The following is an 18,413-nucleotide window of genomic DNA, read 5'->3' as shown; positions in this document are numbered from 1 at the left end:
TCATTCATCACTTTTTTTCTACATGTTTTTAATTTTGAACTTTGACCTTTGAACTCTAACCTGTGGCTTTTGAAACGTTCGCTTATTTCAACTTTATGGGACGCGCTATAACTTTATGGGACTTGCTATAAATTTGAACTTTCATCTGGGAACTCTTTAAAAGGAATTATTGAAACGATCGCTTATTTCAACTTTATGGGACATATTATATTATAGTGAAAGTCACGTTTCTGCATAAACCAGCTGAGACTTTTCGAGGTCGGCAGCATAGTACGGTACTTTGATGAACTGGTTGCAACCATTTGACCGTTGAGGATACAGAGAGGCGTTTTGGCCACAAATATCATCTTTTCAGTTGCGTTCCAATCGTAAATAGTCATCTTGTTGCCGATGCCGAATAGACGTTCAATAAACCCCTACAAGATGCAATCATTTTTAACTGATTGTGATTGCAGTTCTCGGGAGCGATCCGTTTTTCCAGCGTTAGATCTTTATAAAACCAAAGATGCCAATGCATACTGTCGAGGATGGAGCAATTGCAGCGACACGGAATCGAGAACCTCTGTTCAATTGGTTTCTTTCTTTTCACCCCGATTCATTTAACCCCGCATATTTTAACCCCGTATCTTTTAACCCCTCTATCATTTAACCCCTATATCATTTCACCCCTCTATCGTTTCATACCTCCAATTAGGAGTCGACATTAAAGGCATATTTTGTCATAATTAAGTAGATAATTTAATCCCACGTTCGGTTGTGATAGTTTCATATCAAGTCCCACGGGACGCTAAGGCATGGCCAAATGACTATATTGCTAATTAAATAGTCCTTATTTTACAAAAGATTAAAATTGGGGTGACATGATAGAGGGGTTAAATGATAGAGGGGTTAAATGATAGAGGGGTTAAATGATAGAGGGGTTAAATGATAGAGGGGTTAAATAAATAGGGGTGAAAAAGCGGGACACCGTTCAATTACGATGTGCGGACTTTCTGGCGCACTTTGGACAGGCATCATCGAGTTGAAGAAATAATGGGCTACGTTTTTGCCCCTTTTGAACATAGCACCATTGCGGGTCAAGACGCACCATCTCACTGCCTCCAGGACGATTGCTCAGTGTCAATTCTTTCCTCAGTCTCATTTGACCAGTCATTTTGACAGACGACAACTTTGGCCTTTCAATCGATCCAATAACCATGTTAGAGGGAGAAAGATTGTCGGTTATGGTCAAATGGTGTGGGGGTGTGATTAAGGAAACATTATTCACGCCGCTTGCAGCAAACAACGCTGAACTCGATCTTCAACTTCTTGCTGCCTGCCTGTCAATCTTATGAGCATGGTATAATACAACGGGAAAATATGCCAAATTTATGAACAAAATATGCCAAAAATGATTCCTGATGCTGCATTAATTATTAAAGAAGACAAATGACAATTTGCTTTACGTTTTGTTTCTTTGTTTTTAGTTCCTCTGTGAAATTGTGAAATTGTTATCAGCAGAAGATCTTTCAAGAAGCAAATAATGCTAATGCTGTAGCGTTATTACAAATTTTAAATCACTTAAATGGAACCGCACGGTCGAAATAATATGCAACCATCTTTGCTGTCAAAAACGAGAAAATTTCAAAACTTTTATAGAAAATGTCAAAATGTCAAACAACCCCGTACAAACTATTATCATTAACTGTCAGCAGAAATATTAAAATTAACTGCCAGCAGTTAATATTATAATTCTTAATATAAATATTAACTGTCAGTAGAAGATATAGAAAAAAAGCAAATGGTGCTAATGAGTTGTAACGTTTCTCGTAACCTGCAATCAGATCGAATGACAAGCTCGAATTAAATTTGATGATGCTGCCAGCTTTGCTGTCAAACACGTGAAAAATTTCATAGATAACGTCAAAATGTTAAAAGAAACAGCCCCGTTGCTTGATGGCATTTTAAGTTATTAAATAAGTAGAAAACGGCCTCGAAAGAGACTTTCTCGACAAATATCTTGGGTCGAATGTAATCACAGTAATTAGCTCATTGTGAATGGTATTTGTCAAACACAAAGACACCATAGTCTTCAATACAGGAAAGCTGTTTCATAATCCAAACAAAATATATTAACCCAAATTCGAGGACATAAATTTTTTGCAAAAATGGATTGAAAACGTATTTACCGACACAGCCTATTGTATGGGGATCTTTCACGTCTATTGAATTGAAATATGGATGAAATGGTAAGTCAAATTTTCAGTTCTTAAAATTCTGACACTCGCACAGCAAATGCATAGATTGTGCTACGTTATTTTGAAAACAAAATAAATATGGGTTGCATTGGTTGATACTTAGAAAAGATTATTGGCTCAATTTTGCAACGACACGAACACACTTTTTATCAATATTCGATCAGACTAACGATTTTTTTCTCTCAAAGTGAGAGGAATACGATAAGACTGCATCAAAAAATCTACTCTTTACAAAGAAATTGGCTCGCAATAGATCAATAATCTTCAAATAATTTTTCATAACCAATTGGTTGCGTCTAATTAAATAAACACAGGTAGGTTTCATGTTAGAGTTGAGAGATAGAGCAACATTTAATTGTCCGAAGAATTTACTGTGAGACGGTTTTATGCGAACCAGTGTGGGAGTCATTTTTTAAAATAATGATAGCATAACCATTAATCAAAACACATTTATTTTTATGTCTAGGAATTATATGGGGTAATAGCAGCGCGTAGAAAAAAACCTGGATTGCCAAACAAATCGATTGAATTTGAAATTGCCCAATTGCTCTTCAACCCCGATAAACAACTCAATTGGGTATCACAATATTTTCAATGGTGCCAAGGAACGTTCTAAAAAGACAAGACACGTAGGAGCAAAAAACAGGTATCTGCTCCGTTCGATAGCGTTGCTACTTGATCGGACAGACCATAACTGCAACAAGTTTCAGATTGAGTTCCAGCTTTCAAAATCTGTAACAAGTTGGAGAATTCTGCAAATTCTTTAATTTCATATTTTTACACTCTAAAAATCTCTTGTGTGAAATCACACGATTTTTTCTCGTGTGATGAAAAATCACACGATTTTTCGTGTGAAAAATGCGTTTCGTGTGATTTCACACGAGAAAATTTTCCTCGTGTGATGAAAAATTACACGATTTTTCGTGTGAATGAATGTATGAGGAAATGAAGCAATTTTTATAAAAATTTCAGATTTTTTCCTCGTCCTTATTTCCTTTAGAACAGACGGCTGATCTATCCATGATAATTTCATGCTCAATTGGGCTCTTTTCAGTGATTAAAGCCAAAGATAATACTTTAAATTGAAAAAGTTGGTTATAAGGTGCATTTTTTTCTTTGTTTTGTCATTTAAAAAGAGAATCTGGTTATTTCAATGTACTATACGTGAAATCAATGGTGATTTCAATGGACTAAACACCCAACAAAAAGAGCCCAATAAAAAGATTTTAAAAATTCAATAGATAATGTGTTCAACGTTCAATTTATGTGTGTTAATGTGTTCAATTTTCCTAGGAGGTTGCATTTGAGACTTCAGTAACGTAATATTTGCGCGAAGTCATTTCTTCAATTCAACCTTGTACTGTACAGATTTTTCTAAAATTACAGATAAGTTTCAATGTTCATTGCTTTGACGTCTCTTCTTTCTGGGTTTTGGCATGAAAACTGGGCCATAATAATGACCAGTTGAGGCATTCTAGTTGTAATTTTCAGAGAAATTGTTTTTGCAGTTGGGCCATAATTTTGACCAACCCGAGGCGTTTCGTGCCAATACTTGTTTCTACTTCCAGTTCTACAACTGAAGCCCTAATTTGCATTTAAACTGAACCACTGTCTCTCATTTCTAGTGATTTATAAACCAATTTTCGGTTGCTGAACCGAAAAAAATATTACATGAGAAATCATGTGAAGTTGGCCAAAAAATCGTGTATTTTTACTCGATTTCTCGCGTAAAAAGAGTCACACGATAAAAGGTGGATTTACACGAGAAATCCTGTAAGTTTACACGATTCTCTCGGGCTTAACCTCAGGATTTTTCGTGTGATTTACACGATTAGTCATGTACTTTTCATGCAATTTTTCGTGTGTTTCAAACCAATGTTTCAAGTGTTTTAACACGAACAATCGTGTCGTTTTCACACGAAAATTTGGTTGAGAACACACGAGAAATTGTTTGAATTTTACCTGATTTATCGTGTGAATCACACGAGAAATCCTGAGATTAACCCCAAGAGAATCGTGTAATTTTACATGATTTCTCGTGTAAATCGACCTTTTATCGTGTGATTCTTTTCATGCGAGAAATCGGGTAAAAATACACGATTTTTTGTTGAATTCACACGATAAATTTTTAGAGTGCATTGGAACAAAAATGGAACAACAAAAAAATTCCGAAGCAGAGTAAGTCAAAATTAGAAGAGCAATGATAAATTCTAGCTATGATTTAAAGCAAACTAGTTTGAGTGATTGGAATTTTTGACTTGTTTCCGTTACCTATCATGGTCACCAACCCTTATAAATGCCATTTCATCTCCTGTATGATATTGCGGAAACTGTAATGAAAACACAAAAAGTAAGAGTAATTGTGTTTTGCAAACCATAGTGAGTGCAAAAAATTTTTAAACTCCTTTACAAATCATAATTGGAAAAAGGTTTGGGAATGTGGAGTAATTTGCATGAGTTGAACTTTCATTTTTATTATCAACTTTAAGCTGATGCAAACAAAGTCAAATAAACTATGAAGAAAGCGAATGTTTGCAAATACTGCGTGTTAGTTGGAGTGGACAAATGATTTTTTTTTTACTTTTGCGGCTGATACAATGCTAATTATTTTACCTTGAATCGGTCCCGTTAAAATATGTCTGACCTTATATTAATTTTCTATCTGATGTGTTTGAAATTATAACCGGTCGTGGTACTCTGAAAAAGTTAAATTAAGTTGGTAAAGAGGTACCAAAAATTTTGCTTTTGTAAACGCGGTTTTTGAAGCAATCAGCGGATTCAACGGTTTATGTTTTTATTATTGTTTGCTGAAACGTCATTAAATTTCAATCCTTTTCCCGTATTCTGACAATAATTGATATTAAATTTGGAATTCTCAGAGTGAAGCATGCACAATTGTCGTTTAAGAAAACTAGGTTGCAAGTTTCACAACAAGAGAAAATGTGTATGTCAAAACTTAACTCTTGAGAACCTAATTGAGCACTGTTTCTAAAACTTTTCAAACTGCTTATTGAGAAGAGTTTTAAAAATCTTCTAAAATCCAAAATCACAAAAATACGAGTTAAATCAGGCGAGTCACCATTATTTGGTTGAGCGCAAAATATTTAGCACGAGAGAAAAAATTTAATGAGGAAAGAAATTTTTAAGGGTTTCATTTTTCGAAAAATCAAAGCACACAAAAATTAGAAAAAAAACTGTGGAAAATTTTTTAAAATCAAAAAAATATTCACTATATGATATTGTGTCCTTTTGATCAGGTTAATAATCAACTGGAACTAAGATACGTATTGAGTTTTAAAAACGAGCTGCAAAACTGTACCGTAATTTGATATAACTTTAACAAATAATTTGGTTGATCAAACTATTGAGTACTTGATGCATAAAACCTGTTTTTCTTGGATACAAAAGACGAGGAGTTCTCTTAGAATTTTGATCAAACTATAGTCGTGAACTTAGTTAGAATTATAAGAAAGAAAACTAAATTACCTGATTAATTAGACAAGGGCAAATTAATTCAAGTAACAAAATTTTTATAAATAATTGGCGAATATATAACTCGATGGTACTCAGAATCAATATTCCGTTCAAACTGATGAATCTAGATAGCTGTTAATAGAGTGAGATTTTTTTTGTAAAATTTTCCCAGGATGTATTGAATCAATATGATACCAACCAAAATTTGAACGAATTTTTGGAAATGTGTAAATGCATACAATTTATGGTATCCTCTGCGACTGATTTCTACGAATTTTGCAGAGAGCAAGCCATATTTGGTAACTGTTTCGACCCCCACTATGCGACCCTATCTCTATTGCTAAGATTAGTTTAACTTTTTGCACTAATATTGGTATATATACAGCGAAGTTTTGAGCACTATCATTCCAAAGATCAAATAATCATATTGATCTAATAATCAGATCTCTCCTGTAAATCTCTAAATTCTTCTGTAAATTATCATCTGTGTTATTCTCTCATTTTTGAAAAAATTATTCTTCTAATCAATTAAAAACGCTTTTAAATCCGCTTGCGAAAATCCATAACTTAACAGGTTATGGGCACCACAATTTTCTAATTCATAAAAGAAATTTCTAAAAAGAAATCAATTTGTTGATGAAAGTCTTAATCTTTTTCTGCTTAGTATCTTTCTTCTTCACAACTTTTTTGACTGCTGAAACTATGATTATAATCACCAGCCAGAGAAGTTGCCGACCTATACAAGAAAGGCACATGACTTCCCGACTTGGAGCACGAAATTTGCGGCGATGATGAAGACAAAGGTACTCTAGAAATAACTATTTGGGGACAGAAAAGCAACTCAATGAGCCTGCACCATTAGGCAACAGGAAGAGCAAGGATAACAAAAAAACCACAAGGTTGTGAAGGATGCATATGAGAAGAAGGTTGGAGAAAGCAGGGAGAAACGAAATCATGTGTAGTGCAACTGGAATTGACTCCAGATGCAACAAACTCTGTGCTAATGAGACATAACTGTGTGGCAGCTGACTGCATCGTATGTGGATCAACGGCTTAAAATCTTTTGCAAGAGAGTTTTCAGAATGTAGAGAGGGCGGCAGTGGTGACTTACGCGGCACAGCTTGCTAAAATTTAGCTCGAGGGTTCTAAAGACGCGAACAAATTCCACTCCAGAGGATAGGAGCTCACAAGACTACAAGAAGCAGAGAAAGCAATCTCGGTGATTCTCTTCAACCCTTTGTTCCACAATTGTCTACCAATTAGGTACGAAAGTTTTGTTTTAAAGGAAAGCTTTCACACGATAACGAACATCACAGAGTTGAGGAGGAGGCGGTAGAATTTCCTTAAGAGCTCAGTACAGAGACAAAAGAGACAAAGTGGTTCAGTGGCATTGGCATTGAAGCTTGACTTCAAGCAAGAAACTAAGATAAAAAACTGCTCTGTGTGCGGGATCCCTGAACACTTTGCCAAGGACTGCAGAAGGAAGCCAACAGCACAGTGCAGTAAATGTTGTGAGAAGGGCCATGTAGACAGGGAATACATGAGACAAAGAGACGAAGGCAGACATGAGTCAGTGGCAATGGGTCAAGCATTGACAACACCAGACGAGAACTACACCAAACACAATGGGCTACACCAAACCTACTGGGCAGCTCCTACCCAGTGGAAGACAGCATGCTAGTGGAGAGTGGATACGCAGATCATATAAGGACAAAACTCAATACATTCCTGTTCTTCGTGCCCATTCAGCCACTGGTCAAAAGTCCTTAAGGAGAAGCTTCCAGAGTGGTGGTCAGAGGCCCTTTGAAAATCCACATACCCAATAAAAAAGGGGATTTTCAATGTGAACTGAAAAATGTTTTTTTTTGTGCTGTTCCTCAAACTTCCTATCAATCTCAAGATGATTGGAGAAGGACATCGGTTCACTTTTGAAAAAAAAATACTTCTAGTTTTCAAGATGATTTCCGAAAGAGTCGAATTTGAAAAGGCAAAAAAGTGGAGACGAGACGATTGGGTGATTCAGATCATGATAATAAGAATGCACCAGAGACGATGCAGAATCGAGATGATGTAGGCAATATATGTGCATTGGACGTGATCATAAAGAATTCAGTATCAAGAGTGGCGGACGAAAAGGTGGATAGGGTGTTCGCAGACAGGATGGGATCTTCCAGAGTAAGAGTAAACTCACTGTCAGGGTACCGATTATGCGTTGTTTTTGCAGTCCAGCAGACAAAAATTGTGTTTGTGGACTTGCCTAAGGAAAAAAGTGAGTCAGTGTTTTCAGTGTGGGGACACCAAAGAAGTTGAGGCGCGAAAAATCCAAAGAGTTTCTCTCAGAGCAGTTTGAGATGTACCGTTTAGATGCAGGCACTCTACAGGAGAAGACCAGACAAGAGACGCCAAAACAGAATGCGTTAGCTGAGAGGTGCAATAAGACACTGCTGGAGTGGGCAGGATGATTGCTCCTTGATTCGGGAATTACCAAGATGGTGTATGGAGCAGCAATTCGTCACGCAGTAAGGTTCAAAGACTTGCTTGTGCGACCACGATCAGAAAAATTAGCGGCAGAGCTGATGCCAGATATGAAAACAAAGCTTCTAGAAAATTTGTCAAGAAGAACAGGGAAAGGTATTTCTGCACAATTGAACCAAAGGCAATACTATATTAGTATGTGGGGTTTTACTGAAGGTGACAACGGATTTCTGATGTACGTATTCAACACACGTAAGCTGCCGGCAGTTCGAGATGTGATCATCCAGAAGTTAGAAATAGTCTAAATTCCTGATAACACAGAGACGCCCGACTTACTAGATGAGGGATCACAGCAACGGGGGATCTGGCACCCAGATGATGGTCATCAAGACAATAACAGCAAAGAGAAACAAGGCATTGCTACTACAATGAAGAGATGCATGATGCAGATAACTTGAACAGCCAAGAAGCGACATTGAGGCGAGACGCCTCGGATGTTGATGAAGCAGCGCCAGATGGAGGATTCACTGGAACAAGAGGGAGTCTCAAAGGCTAAGTGTCACTGGAAGACAGAGTCACACAGAAGACTTCTCACGGTCAGTTGGCTTCACTGAAGTGGCACCGAAGCAAGCCGACAGGTCATAGCCCAGACAAGATATGCGAGCAAGGAGTGTTCAGCAGTTTCGTGGAGAAGGCAGGAACCAACTTGTTGTCACTGAGGTTGACTAAGTGGAACCCAAAGCAAATTACGAAGACAAGCGAAGTGACGATTGGAACCAGTGGCACTGGGCAATGAAGGCAGAGATCAATGATCTCAAGACATCAAGACCTGCAAACTAGACAACCCATAGGTAGGGACATCATACAGTGCAAATGGGTGAAATTGGGACCCAGTAATCAAGTAGACAAAAACATAGCACGCTATTTGGCAAAAGGTTTCAAACAAGTTAAAGGACTGGTCTATTTTGAGACTTTTGCGCCCACCTGGAAACCAGAGACATTCACAATTTTGCCTCATCAATCAGCGAAGCAGGGCAAGGTGATACACTAGTTTCATGTCAAGACGATTTTCCTGCACTCACAACTAGATATAAAAGTGCCACAGGAGTTTGAAAGACGATGATCAGATCAAGAAGAGTTAGTATGTCGGCTGATTAAACCAATTTTTGGTCTGAAAGAGGCCGCTAGCAACTGATATAAGGAGCTGGCAAATTTCTACTGAGACAGAAGTTCACCAGAACAGGGAAGATTATTGATTTTTCGCGGGATCAGAGACAGAGGGTCACACTCTCAATTTGGTCTTGTTTGACGACATCATAGTGGCACCAATAAGCTTGGCACTGATTTCCGATATAAAGAAGGCACTAGATACAACTTTCCACATGTGAGACAGAGAGGAATTACACTAGTTTCTGGGTCTAAGAATTCGACGAGAACAAGTAAAAGTCAATGTCGACCAAGAAAGCTATATAGAGACGATGCTTGAGCCATTTCAAATGGATCAATGCATACACTCAAAATATCCAGCCGAAACGAATTTGAAATTTCAGACTCGAGACAAACAAGGGAATTAAAGGATCTACGAAAACCTGGCTGTACCAGTTCTGTATCTGACAAAAAAGTCAAAGCCGGTCATCATGTTCAACGTCAGCATTCTGTCGTGACACATGAATGCATCTACCAAACAACACTGGCTAAGCAGAAAATGACTTCTAATGTGTCTTCAATGTTCAAAAGTTTTAAATTTTCTTACGCAAAGGACTCTAGTTTTGGTTTAGTGGAGAAAAGTGCAACAGACTGTCCTTTTGAGTTGAACGACAGAAAATGATGGACAGGTTTTTACTTCTTGCTCAAGAAGCTTAGCGCGACTCAGCTGGGTTGTCAAACGTTGCTCTTTCTTTGTCAGAAGTGGAATATCAGGACTTGACAGCAGCAGTTCAAGAATCATTGTATCCAAAACAATTTCTGGAGGATTTCGGCATCCAACGGAAGCAATCAGTAGCACTTGGAGAGGACAAGCAGAATTCGGTAAACATTTGCCAAAACCCAGTCATGCACAATATGAGCAATCACATTGAAACAAAATTTCACTTTATTCTGGACAAGATGGAAGATGAGACTGTTTCAATTCATTACGGTCCTACTGACAAATATCCTACATCTTTACTTTTAGAAGGTGGATTCATTCAAAACGGATTTGATTGGAGCATACTCTACGCAATCAGTTCAAGTCTGAGTGGGGGTGTTAGAAGTTCTATCAAACTACAGTCTTAAACTTAGTTAGGATTATCTTAAGAAAAGTTAAACTTTAATAAATTATGGTCAAACTGATTGGGATCTCAAAGTCGTTATAACTAAATTAACACAGGAAATATGAAGGAATTCTAAGAAAACTGTAAATGCATTCTGTTCATGGTATCCTATGCGAATGATTTCTATGAAATTTGCAGAAGCGAACCATATTCGGTCGCAATTGCGACCCCCACAACGCGACCCCATCTATGGTGCTAAGGTTAAATTGAAGTTCTTGCAATGATGTTGGCTATATAGACAACGAAATTGCTACCTTTTTTTTCATTCCCAATCTCAACTCATCATCTTGATCAAATAATGACATATCTCCTGTAAATCTGCAAATTCTACTGTAAAATATCCTTTTGTTATTTTCTCATTTTTAGAAACTAGTTCTTTTACTTAGTTAAAAACAATTAATTCCGCCAGCGAATATTCATAACCCAAAAAGTTTCATTTTAAATCTATCTCACCTTTGTTATTAGTGCATTATTATGCCATTAATATGGCAGGTTTTGATTTTTCAGAAAATTCTGCTATAGGTTTTTATTTTTCTGATTTTACTATCACCTAACTTTCAATTGTTTTTATCTTCCAAGATCTTTTTAAGGAATAGTTATTCAATTGACTAAATTGGGATTTAAAATTTTCCAATAAATCATCTAAGTTTATATCGATGTGCAGCACACATAATTGTTTTGCTTTAAGCGCACGGATAAGTATTGAAAGAGGGTCTGAGGAAGAATGAAAAAACCTACTGTAACCATCAAGGCAGTATGGTTCAGAAAGAACTTGTAAAGAAATGTTAAGTTATTCATGTTTGTTTTATCGGTCGCTGTTCGGAGTTTATCCACCTAATAGATTAATTTTTCATTCACGATACACCATGCATGTCGTACTCAAAACAAATTGATAAGCGATTTTGCAGCGTAAGTGAGCTGTCAGTATTTCCTGTATTGATTTCACCGGTCGAATTACACCCCTACATTTTTAAGCGTTTTTGAAAAATCAAGTTTACAACGAAAGTAAATGATGCAAAATTGTAGGCGAAATTGCAAATAATAGAGAATGAGCAGTGCGGTAAAAGTTACCCCTTCAGAGGGCGATGAGACTTTTTGCAATGGAGAAGAACACATACTCCTTCTTTCTGTTGAGAAATAATTTTTTATCTTCAAATCTTAGGTTCTCATTCTTTAATTTGCACGTAAAAGAACCTCAAAACCGCCACAAACACCGCAATATGTATATATAGAATCACACGGTCGACAACTGAGCATACAAATCTCCATTGTTGCTCTAGTTTCTCATCATTTTCAAAGTTTTTTTTCTGTTCATTTTCAGTCAAAATCGACAGGTTTTCGTTCAAGTTGTTGGTCATTTCAAGGTCAGATGTTTCATTGATTTTCTGTGATGAAAGTGGTTTTTTGGATTTGTTCACGTTTCCAGGATATGGATTCAAGCATAGAAGAAAGATAAGCTTTGAAGAAACTGCCTTCCTTACGGGTTTTGGCATTTCGCAATGCGACCACTCAACGTAAATTGCCACAACTGAAATGAAGAAAAGGTTTTTGATAGAAACTCAAATTCGGGTCAAAATAAACTTCAGTGCAAAGATCTCAAATAATAATGTGCTGAAAATTTTCAGGACAAGTGCTTAAAAGCGCGTGCTGATTTTTTTTAAAAAAAAAATTGGTTTGTTAGAGCCCGTATCTTACCTCCAGAGCAGATCAGAACTGGAACATAGCAAATTCAGAGAACTTCAAAAAGCTAGATCAGGGTCTGATCAGGTCAATTTTTACGCTTGACAGAATGGCTCCAGAGTAGAAGTGTGCGGCTATCCTTGACTGTGGAGATCCCAGAGTAGCCTAATTTTTAACTATCCATGACAGAGCTGGCTCAGAGCAAGCCTACCCCCGGACAACTATCGACAGAGCTGAGTCTACACCAATTGACACCGCTGGCTAAGAGCAAGACTACTCTGGGACAACTCTCGATAAGACTCGTTCAGAGAAGGCTTCCTGTGAGACATTTCTTTACAGAGTTGAATCAAAGCAAGACTCTTCTGGGACAACTCATGCTTTAAGAACCATAACCTAGTCCCTTGAGTTGTTCCAGTATACGAAAAAATATTATTGATGAGATCTGAAAATATTAATGTTCTAATCTATCTCGAAAGACAATTAATTGTAAGATTTCAACGTAGGTTTTTTGAGAAATGCAAGTGAAAGCATTTTTCCTAGCAGGAAGAAATCCTAATATTGGGTTTCAGTAAAAATAATCAGCAATCTTAGTGGGTTATTAGAAATCATTAGCGGTAATGAACATGTACTCTGCAGTTAACTTTGGACTATACTCTGGACTAAACTCTGTAAAGAAAAAACACAGAGAAGACCTACTGTGGAAGAAACTCTGCCAAGCCTACGGTTACGGACCTCTTCTTACTCTGGAGGAAAATTGCTACATTTCTGATCTACTCTTTATGCTCAGTCCGGGAGTCTCTATCCCCGCTCGCCGGAGTCCTATCATCACTTTTTTCACAGTGCCATTATTTCCTGAAAATCTGCCAATTTAATTATATATGTGAAAGAACGATTTATAAAAATACCGCTGAAAAAGATGTAAGAAATGCGCTGACAATTCAACGCATCTATTCGAAATTTTAGCGCAATGAAGCTCTTTTGGGCGCCTTCCATGCAAAAAGTCAGCTGTTAATTTAAGACCAAATTAAAGGGTAATCAACTCGGGAAAAAATTGGTAAAAAATCGTTGAAAATCATTGAAATCATTAAGGAAATGTAGACTGAAATCTGGCCGCTGGTCTTGCCCAATTTTGGCATTCAAATTTTGAGCTTAACTTTTGAAAAAAAAATGAGAGCATTCAGAACTTTTCAGCGCAATTCTTACATAATTTTAGCGCAGTCAGCCCATTACTCACAATATGCAAAATTGTGGACGGCCCATAGCCTGATTGTTAATATAAACGAAAGACTTCGTGATAAAACTGAACAAATAGTTCTACTTTAATTAGAACCTACTTCATAGCTTGTGAAATGAAGGGTTCAAAAGGTTCATTTCAGGTTTGTTAAAAGCAAATTTTTAAGAATTAAGACTACAAATGAAAACAAATGTGGAAAAAATTGTGCATCTTGTTAAGCTCACGGGTGTTAAGATGGGAATATATGAGCTACTAAAAATATTACGGGTTACTTATTATCGCAGCAACAAGTTTTGTAGATTTTGGAGACTTTTTCGATTTTGCAAGGATAAAATAGAAAGTTTTAGTTCAGCTAAATATTCACTTCTCTTTTTTCAGTCATTTAATCGTTGGGACTCGCAGAGACATTACAATCTTAAGACTGTTACCGCATTTTGATAAATCAGCTATATGCTACTTAGAGTTATATTGTGATATCAATTAGTATCGAATGAGAAAACATACAAACCCATAACCGCCAAGAAGCACAGGAAACTCATATGCAGGGTCACAACCAGAACAAAATGACCCAAAAGTGGGAAGTTTAGAGAGCTGGCTGGGAATATACTGGTGAGGGTTCCAAAAGATACAATCTGTGCCAGAAGAAGTGTGACTGAGAAAGATACTTTCTCTCCAGAATCAGTGGGTAGCATGAATGTTAGCCCAGAGAGGGAGTACAGGATTAGATTTGGACAAACTATAAACACTGTGTAGAAGAGGTGTCTTCGTTTTAGTCGCAGATTGACCATTAGCCCCTGAAACTCAAAAGGAACCCGGATTTATAACAAGATAAATTGATCAAGTTCAAAATTTTGCATTATTGCAACAAAAGATACCTAAAGTCTTTTCTGCTTATCAGGCGTATTTTGAACTCCGTGATTGATTTTTAACAAGCAATTCAGCAAAAAAAGAATTTTGGTATCTTTTTTGTTACAATAATGCTTGAATAATCGATTTGTGATTCTGCTTCTGTGAAAATATCCAATTAAATATTACTATTATAACTAATGGCAGCGCCGTTTTAGCGCAATATTTTGTAAAAAATGCACTGAATATCCGAAAAGTTACGTCAGAAATGAGCTGATTGCATTGAAATGCAATGCAATAAGCTGAATTGTGCTGATTTTTCAAAATTTTCAGAGCAAAATTCTGACATAATAATACGCTGAAATACGCTGAAACTTCGTAAGAAATAAATTTAAAATTCAGCGTGTTTTCTAAATAACTTCAGTGGGTATCAACGCTTTTTGGCACTGATTCCTGCAGTTGGACATTTTAAATTGATCTCACATTAACTATTAACGTTGAGTAAGAAATGTGCTGAAAAACTCTAAAATTATGCAAAAAAAGCACTGAATTTTCAGCGCATTTCTTACATGATTTCAGTGCATTTGTTACTCAACTATTCATTAAATAAAGTCAATTTAAATGGGAGAACTTTCAGGAGTCGGTGGAGCAGTGGATTAAGTGACTGATGCGCCAGATGTAATTATGGGTCGAGTCTAAGTCAACTCTACTTTTTTGACAGTTTAGTGGTTTTCAACGCGTTTCTTTCAAAATTTCACCGCATTTCAACGCATTGTTATGCAAGGTTTTTGAGCTGAAATTTTTGAAAAATTAGCGCATTTAGCGCATTTTTTATAAAAATTTTTCACGACCCAGGAAACTTGTTGATTAAAAATTATCTTTCTTATGTTTTTCGGCGTTTCAAACTTTCGTTTCCTGACGAGAATTATCAGAAAATTTCCGGTGAAAACACAAAGACAATAAAACCAATGCTGTTTGGAGCCCGTGGCCAATAATTGTTTCTTGAATAGTCAAATGAAACTGGAATCAATCAAAAAAACTCCGACTTTGTTGATAATTCGATAAACAAAAGTTTTAAACAGTTTAATAATACGAATTTGTAAATTGAATTGGTAAAAAAGCGCTTGTTACACAGAAAATTTCTTTATTTTGAGTTTGGAACACAATTTATGGAATTCAATTTTTTTGAACCAAATTTATTTTCGAGATTGAACTGTAAAATAAAAATTATCATCTCCTCAGTATTAGGAAAAAAAATTGTGTTCTATTTAATTTGATATTTCGAAGACATTGGATTTTTCGTTCAACGAGAAAGAATAGGCAGAACATCAAAAAAACCACATAATTTGAGAATCCCTGACGTTTCTTTCATCGAAAATAACGCTAGGTTGATGTGTTTAGATAAAAAATATTGTGAATGATTTGTAGCATTTTTATAACTTCTCAATCATCTATTTTTACCTTTTTTGGAGCCAAAGAGTAGAGTTGCCTTGAATTTTTTAAGACCACAGAGTTTTTGAATCAAAATGTCGTGTTATTCCCTTTTCAGACAGAGTATTCTTCAAAACTTTCGTCAAACCGATAAACACTGTAGTGATCAATAATTTCTTTTCCATGCATAAAACTTTTTTCTCAATTTTTCCTTGAGCGTCGAGTTCTTTTCTAATAATTGAAATCAACAACAAGAAATATTTTATTGGATTCTACCATTTTTCTAGTAAATTGAACAGTTGGTTTCGAATGTTTTTTGATTTTTGTTCAAGTTGCTCTACAATATAGAAGCAAAACGCGATTTTTTTCACAAGAACTTATCAACAGAAACATTCATCTTGTATTATGCTTGCGACGCAACAAAAATTCCATCGCTTCAATACTTCGCCTTCGAATGGTTGTGTTGCAAGATGATATTACGAACAAAATTGAAGAAGAATTATAAAACTACCGTACAGTTGTAACTGTTTTCGTAGTTCCGGAATGCCAGCTGTGTTGAAACATGCCCAGCATCTATCACTGGGGGTCGGTTGTCGGGGAGGTATTATTTTCGTGGATTCGAGAATAGAGGATTACGGAGGGGAGGGGGGATATTACTGATATTTTTTTCGAGCTTTACAAAAGATTACACGCAGTGGTCATTATGTCATTATCCTAAATTAATTCCAAAGTCTTTTCCTGAAATGGTTCTCCGTCGATGTGGAATATCTCCTTGTAAGTTTGCACAGGTCTCAGAAGTTCCCACTGTTCATTTTCAACATACCAGCTCAGCTTCAACTCCGGAAAGATGAAATCTGAAACATACCAGTTCCGGCTTTTAAAATGCGTTGACAGGGCGAATGTCTAGGCTTGAGGGCACGACATTCTGGTGAACTCATGACAGTTGAGAAATCCCAGTTTCCATCTAGCACTTCGGACGCTCCGTCTTGGGAAAGATTAATCATTTTTGTTGCTATAATTCCCAAGTTTTTTCCAAATTATGAGAGAAAAATTTGGACAAGATAAATTCTGAAAGCGAGAGTAAAGCACAAAGAAAAAGTAAAGCACAAAGAAATTTCTGCCGAGCTGAGCGCGGTATGTAAAATATATCACAAGAATTTGATGTGTGCTTATACCAGGCGGTCGCAGGAGGTGGTACATACGGAGCAGATCAATAATTTTAGTTTTTTGTTCCGATAGTTCTAAAAACTGAAGTTTAATACCTGCCGTAAATACTGCAGAGTATCCACCAGGTGGATAGAATGTGATTGGGCAAAATTGGGTGTCGAATGGAAATTTTGTTGCGTTGATATTGCAGGCCAGTTTGGTGGTGAAGAATGACATTCGGCTGAACACTGATCCGTTGTTGATCACCATTTGATCGGTGAAGGACTCGAAGCTTTTGTCAACTGCGTCACGAAGAACTGAAAGATTTAACCGAGATCAGGTTGACAACATTTTGTACTTGTTAAGGACGATTGCTGAAAAAAATTGAGAGAGACTGAATTAGTCAAAAAAATTCAAATACAAGAGATGGTACTGTTAACCAGAAAAGGTTATTCTAATTTTCAATTTTATCGATCCAAGAGCACCGGAGACCACAGAGACCTCTGCAAGTCGAGACTTCATTGTTCAAATTTTTTTAATCAAAATGTTATTATTTAAAGCAGGGCGAATAGACAGGCAAGGGTCACTAAATTAAGAAGTGATTAAGCTGCCAAAACTTGTGTAAAAATGTCCCAGTAGTTGAATCAAATTGAAATGAATTTAGCCTCCTTCCCAGACTAAAGTGACTCATAATTTTCGGAAAAAAAACAAAATTACATATTACCTAACATGTCATTATAAACTATATATATGTTTTTAGTGTTGCTTATAAAATTCTGAAAAATTTTTGTAGTTAACATCATTAGGCTTACTTATTGGAGGCGTCCAAAATATATGTTCTGGAATTGTCAAGACCTCAATTCCACCGTACTCGTCTGGATCCCACGCGGCGCTCTTAGAAGCGTACGTCACGATCAGCATTATCTTCAAAGTTATCAGTCCTTGTTTCTCCTCAACATCCATAATTTTGAACAACTCGACGAAAATTTGAACAGAATTGTTGAGCAGATCTTTGGGTGGTGTGAAACGATTGAAGTTTGATTTAAGTTTGTTCACCAAGTTTTGAGTTTCTTCGTTTCCATTTCCAGCATAAATTGGACTCAAACCAATGAAAATAAAGCAAATAACGCTACAAAGCAGGAGTAACATTGCTAATCTTTTTTGTTGATAAATGTTAGATAAAAAATATTAGATGTAAACAAAAATATAGGCTCTAACTAATAATTGAGACCCTAGAATAGCAGCATCGTCTTTCATTTTACAATCATTTAGCGAAAAAATTGCAACTCTTACAATCATCAGCCTTTTTACAGCTATTGAAAGTCATTGAATTCATACCAGAAATTCCACTACGGTTTTGCATATTGAACAGCAGACGTCTAAATTGATAATGAGTAAAGACACCGACCGGATCTAAATTATTAAATATTCTGTTGAAAAAGAAACTCGACAATTTTAATAAATGCTTATTTATATAAAAAAAAATGAACAGGCTTTTAGACACCGGACCTTGCTCACAGTGAGTTTCATTGCTGAACCATTAACTTTCAATAAAAACCATTACTGAACCAGACAGAT

The 18,413-nt window shown here is 36.3% G+C and overlaps 1 protein-coding gene and 1 long non-coding RNA gene across 3 annotated transcripts; one reads left to right on the top strand and one right to left on the bottom strand.

Moving 5' to 3' along the window:
- The first annotated feature begins 269 nt into the window (after nt 1–269).
- On the top strand, nt 270–1,447 carry LOC142346026 (uncharacterized). Of its 2 annotated transcripts, none has more exons than XR_012759378.1 (2): nt 270–573; nt 949–1,447. It is a non-coding gene; the product is annotated as an uncharacterized LOC142346026 (long non-coding RNA). The 2 variants fall into 2 exon arrangements; XR_012759377.1 differs by having other exon boundaries at nt 270–622.
- A 14,843-nt stretch (nt 1,448–16,290) lies between these two features.
- On the bottom strand, nt 16,291–17,984 carry LOC142346121 (neuronal acetylcholine receptor subunit beta-3-like). The gene is made up of 3 exons (XM_075398625.1): nt 17,648–17,984; nt 16,952–17,152; nt 16,291–16,543 (listed from the first exon to the last, which is right to left on the bottom strand). The coding sequence occupies exons 1-3, from the start codon at nt 17,982–17,984 to the stop codon at nt 16,404–16,406; spliced, it is 678 nt and encodes a 225-aa protein (XP_075254740.1). The 3' UTR covers nt 16,291–16,403.
- Nucleotides 17,985–18,413: the final 429 nt, after the last annotated feature.

This window comes from Convolutriloba macropyga, chromosome 9, assembly GCF_964194025.1.
Source record: "Convolutriloba macropyga chromosome 9, txConMacr16.3, whole genome shotgun sequence".
NCBI lineage: Eukaryota > Metazoa > Xenacoelomorpha > Acoela > Convolutidae > Convolutriloba > Convolutriloba macropyga.
This window is presented reverse-complemented; position numbering and strand designations above follow the sequence as displayed.

What these genes read in the sequence shown, in the direction of transcription:
- LOC142346121 (XM_075398625.1), bottom strand. Translation starts at nt 17,984, where the DNA reads ATGTTACTCCTGCTTTGTAGCGTTATTTGCTTTATTTTCATTGGTTTG. An exon ending in ATTTTGGACGCCTCCAATAA is followed by an intron (nt 17,153 to 17,647) that starts GTAAGCCTAATG and finishes TAAATCTTTCAG; the next exon opens with TTCTTCGTGACGCAGTTGAC. An exon ending in CTCTGCAGTATTTACGGCAG is followed by an intron (nt 16,544 to 16,951) that starts GTATTAAACTTC and finishes GGTATGTTTCAG; the next exon opens with ATTTCATCTTTCCGGAGTTG.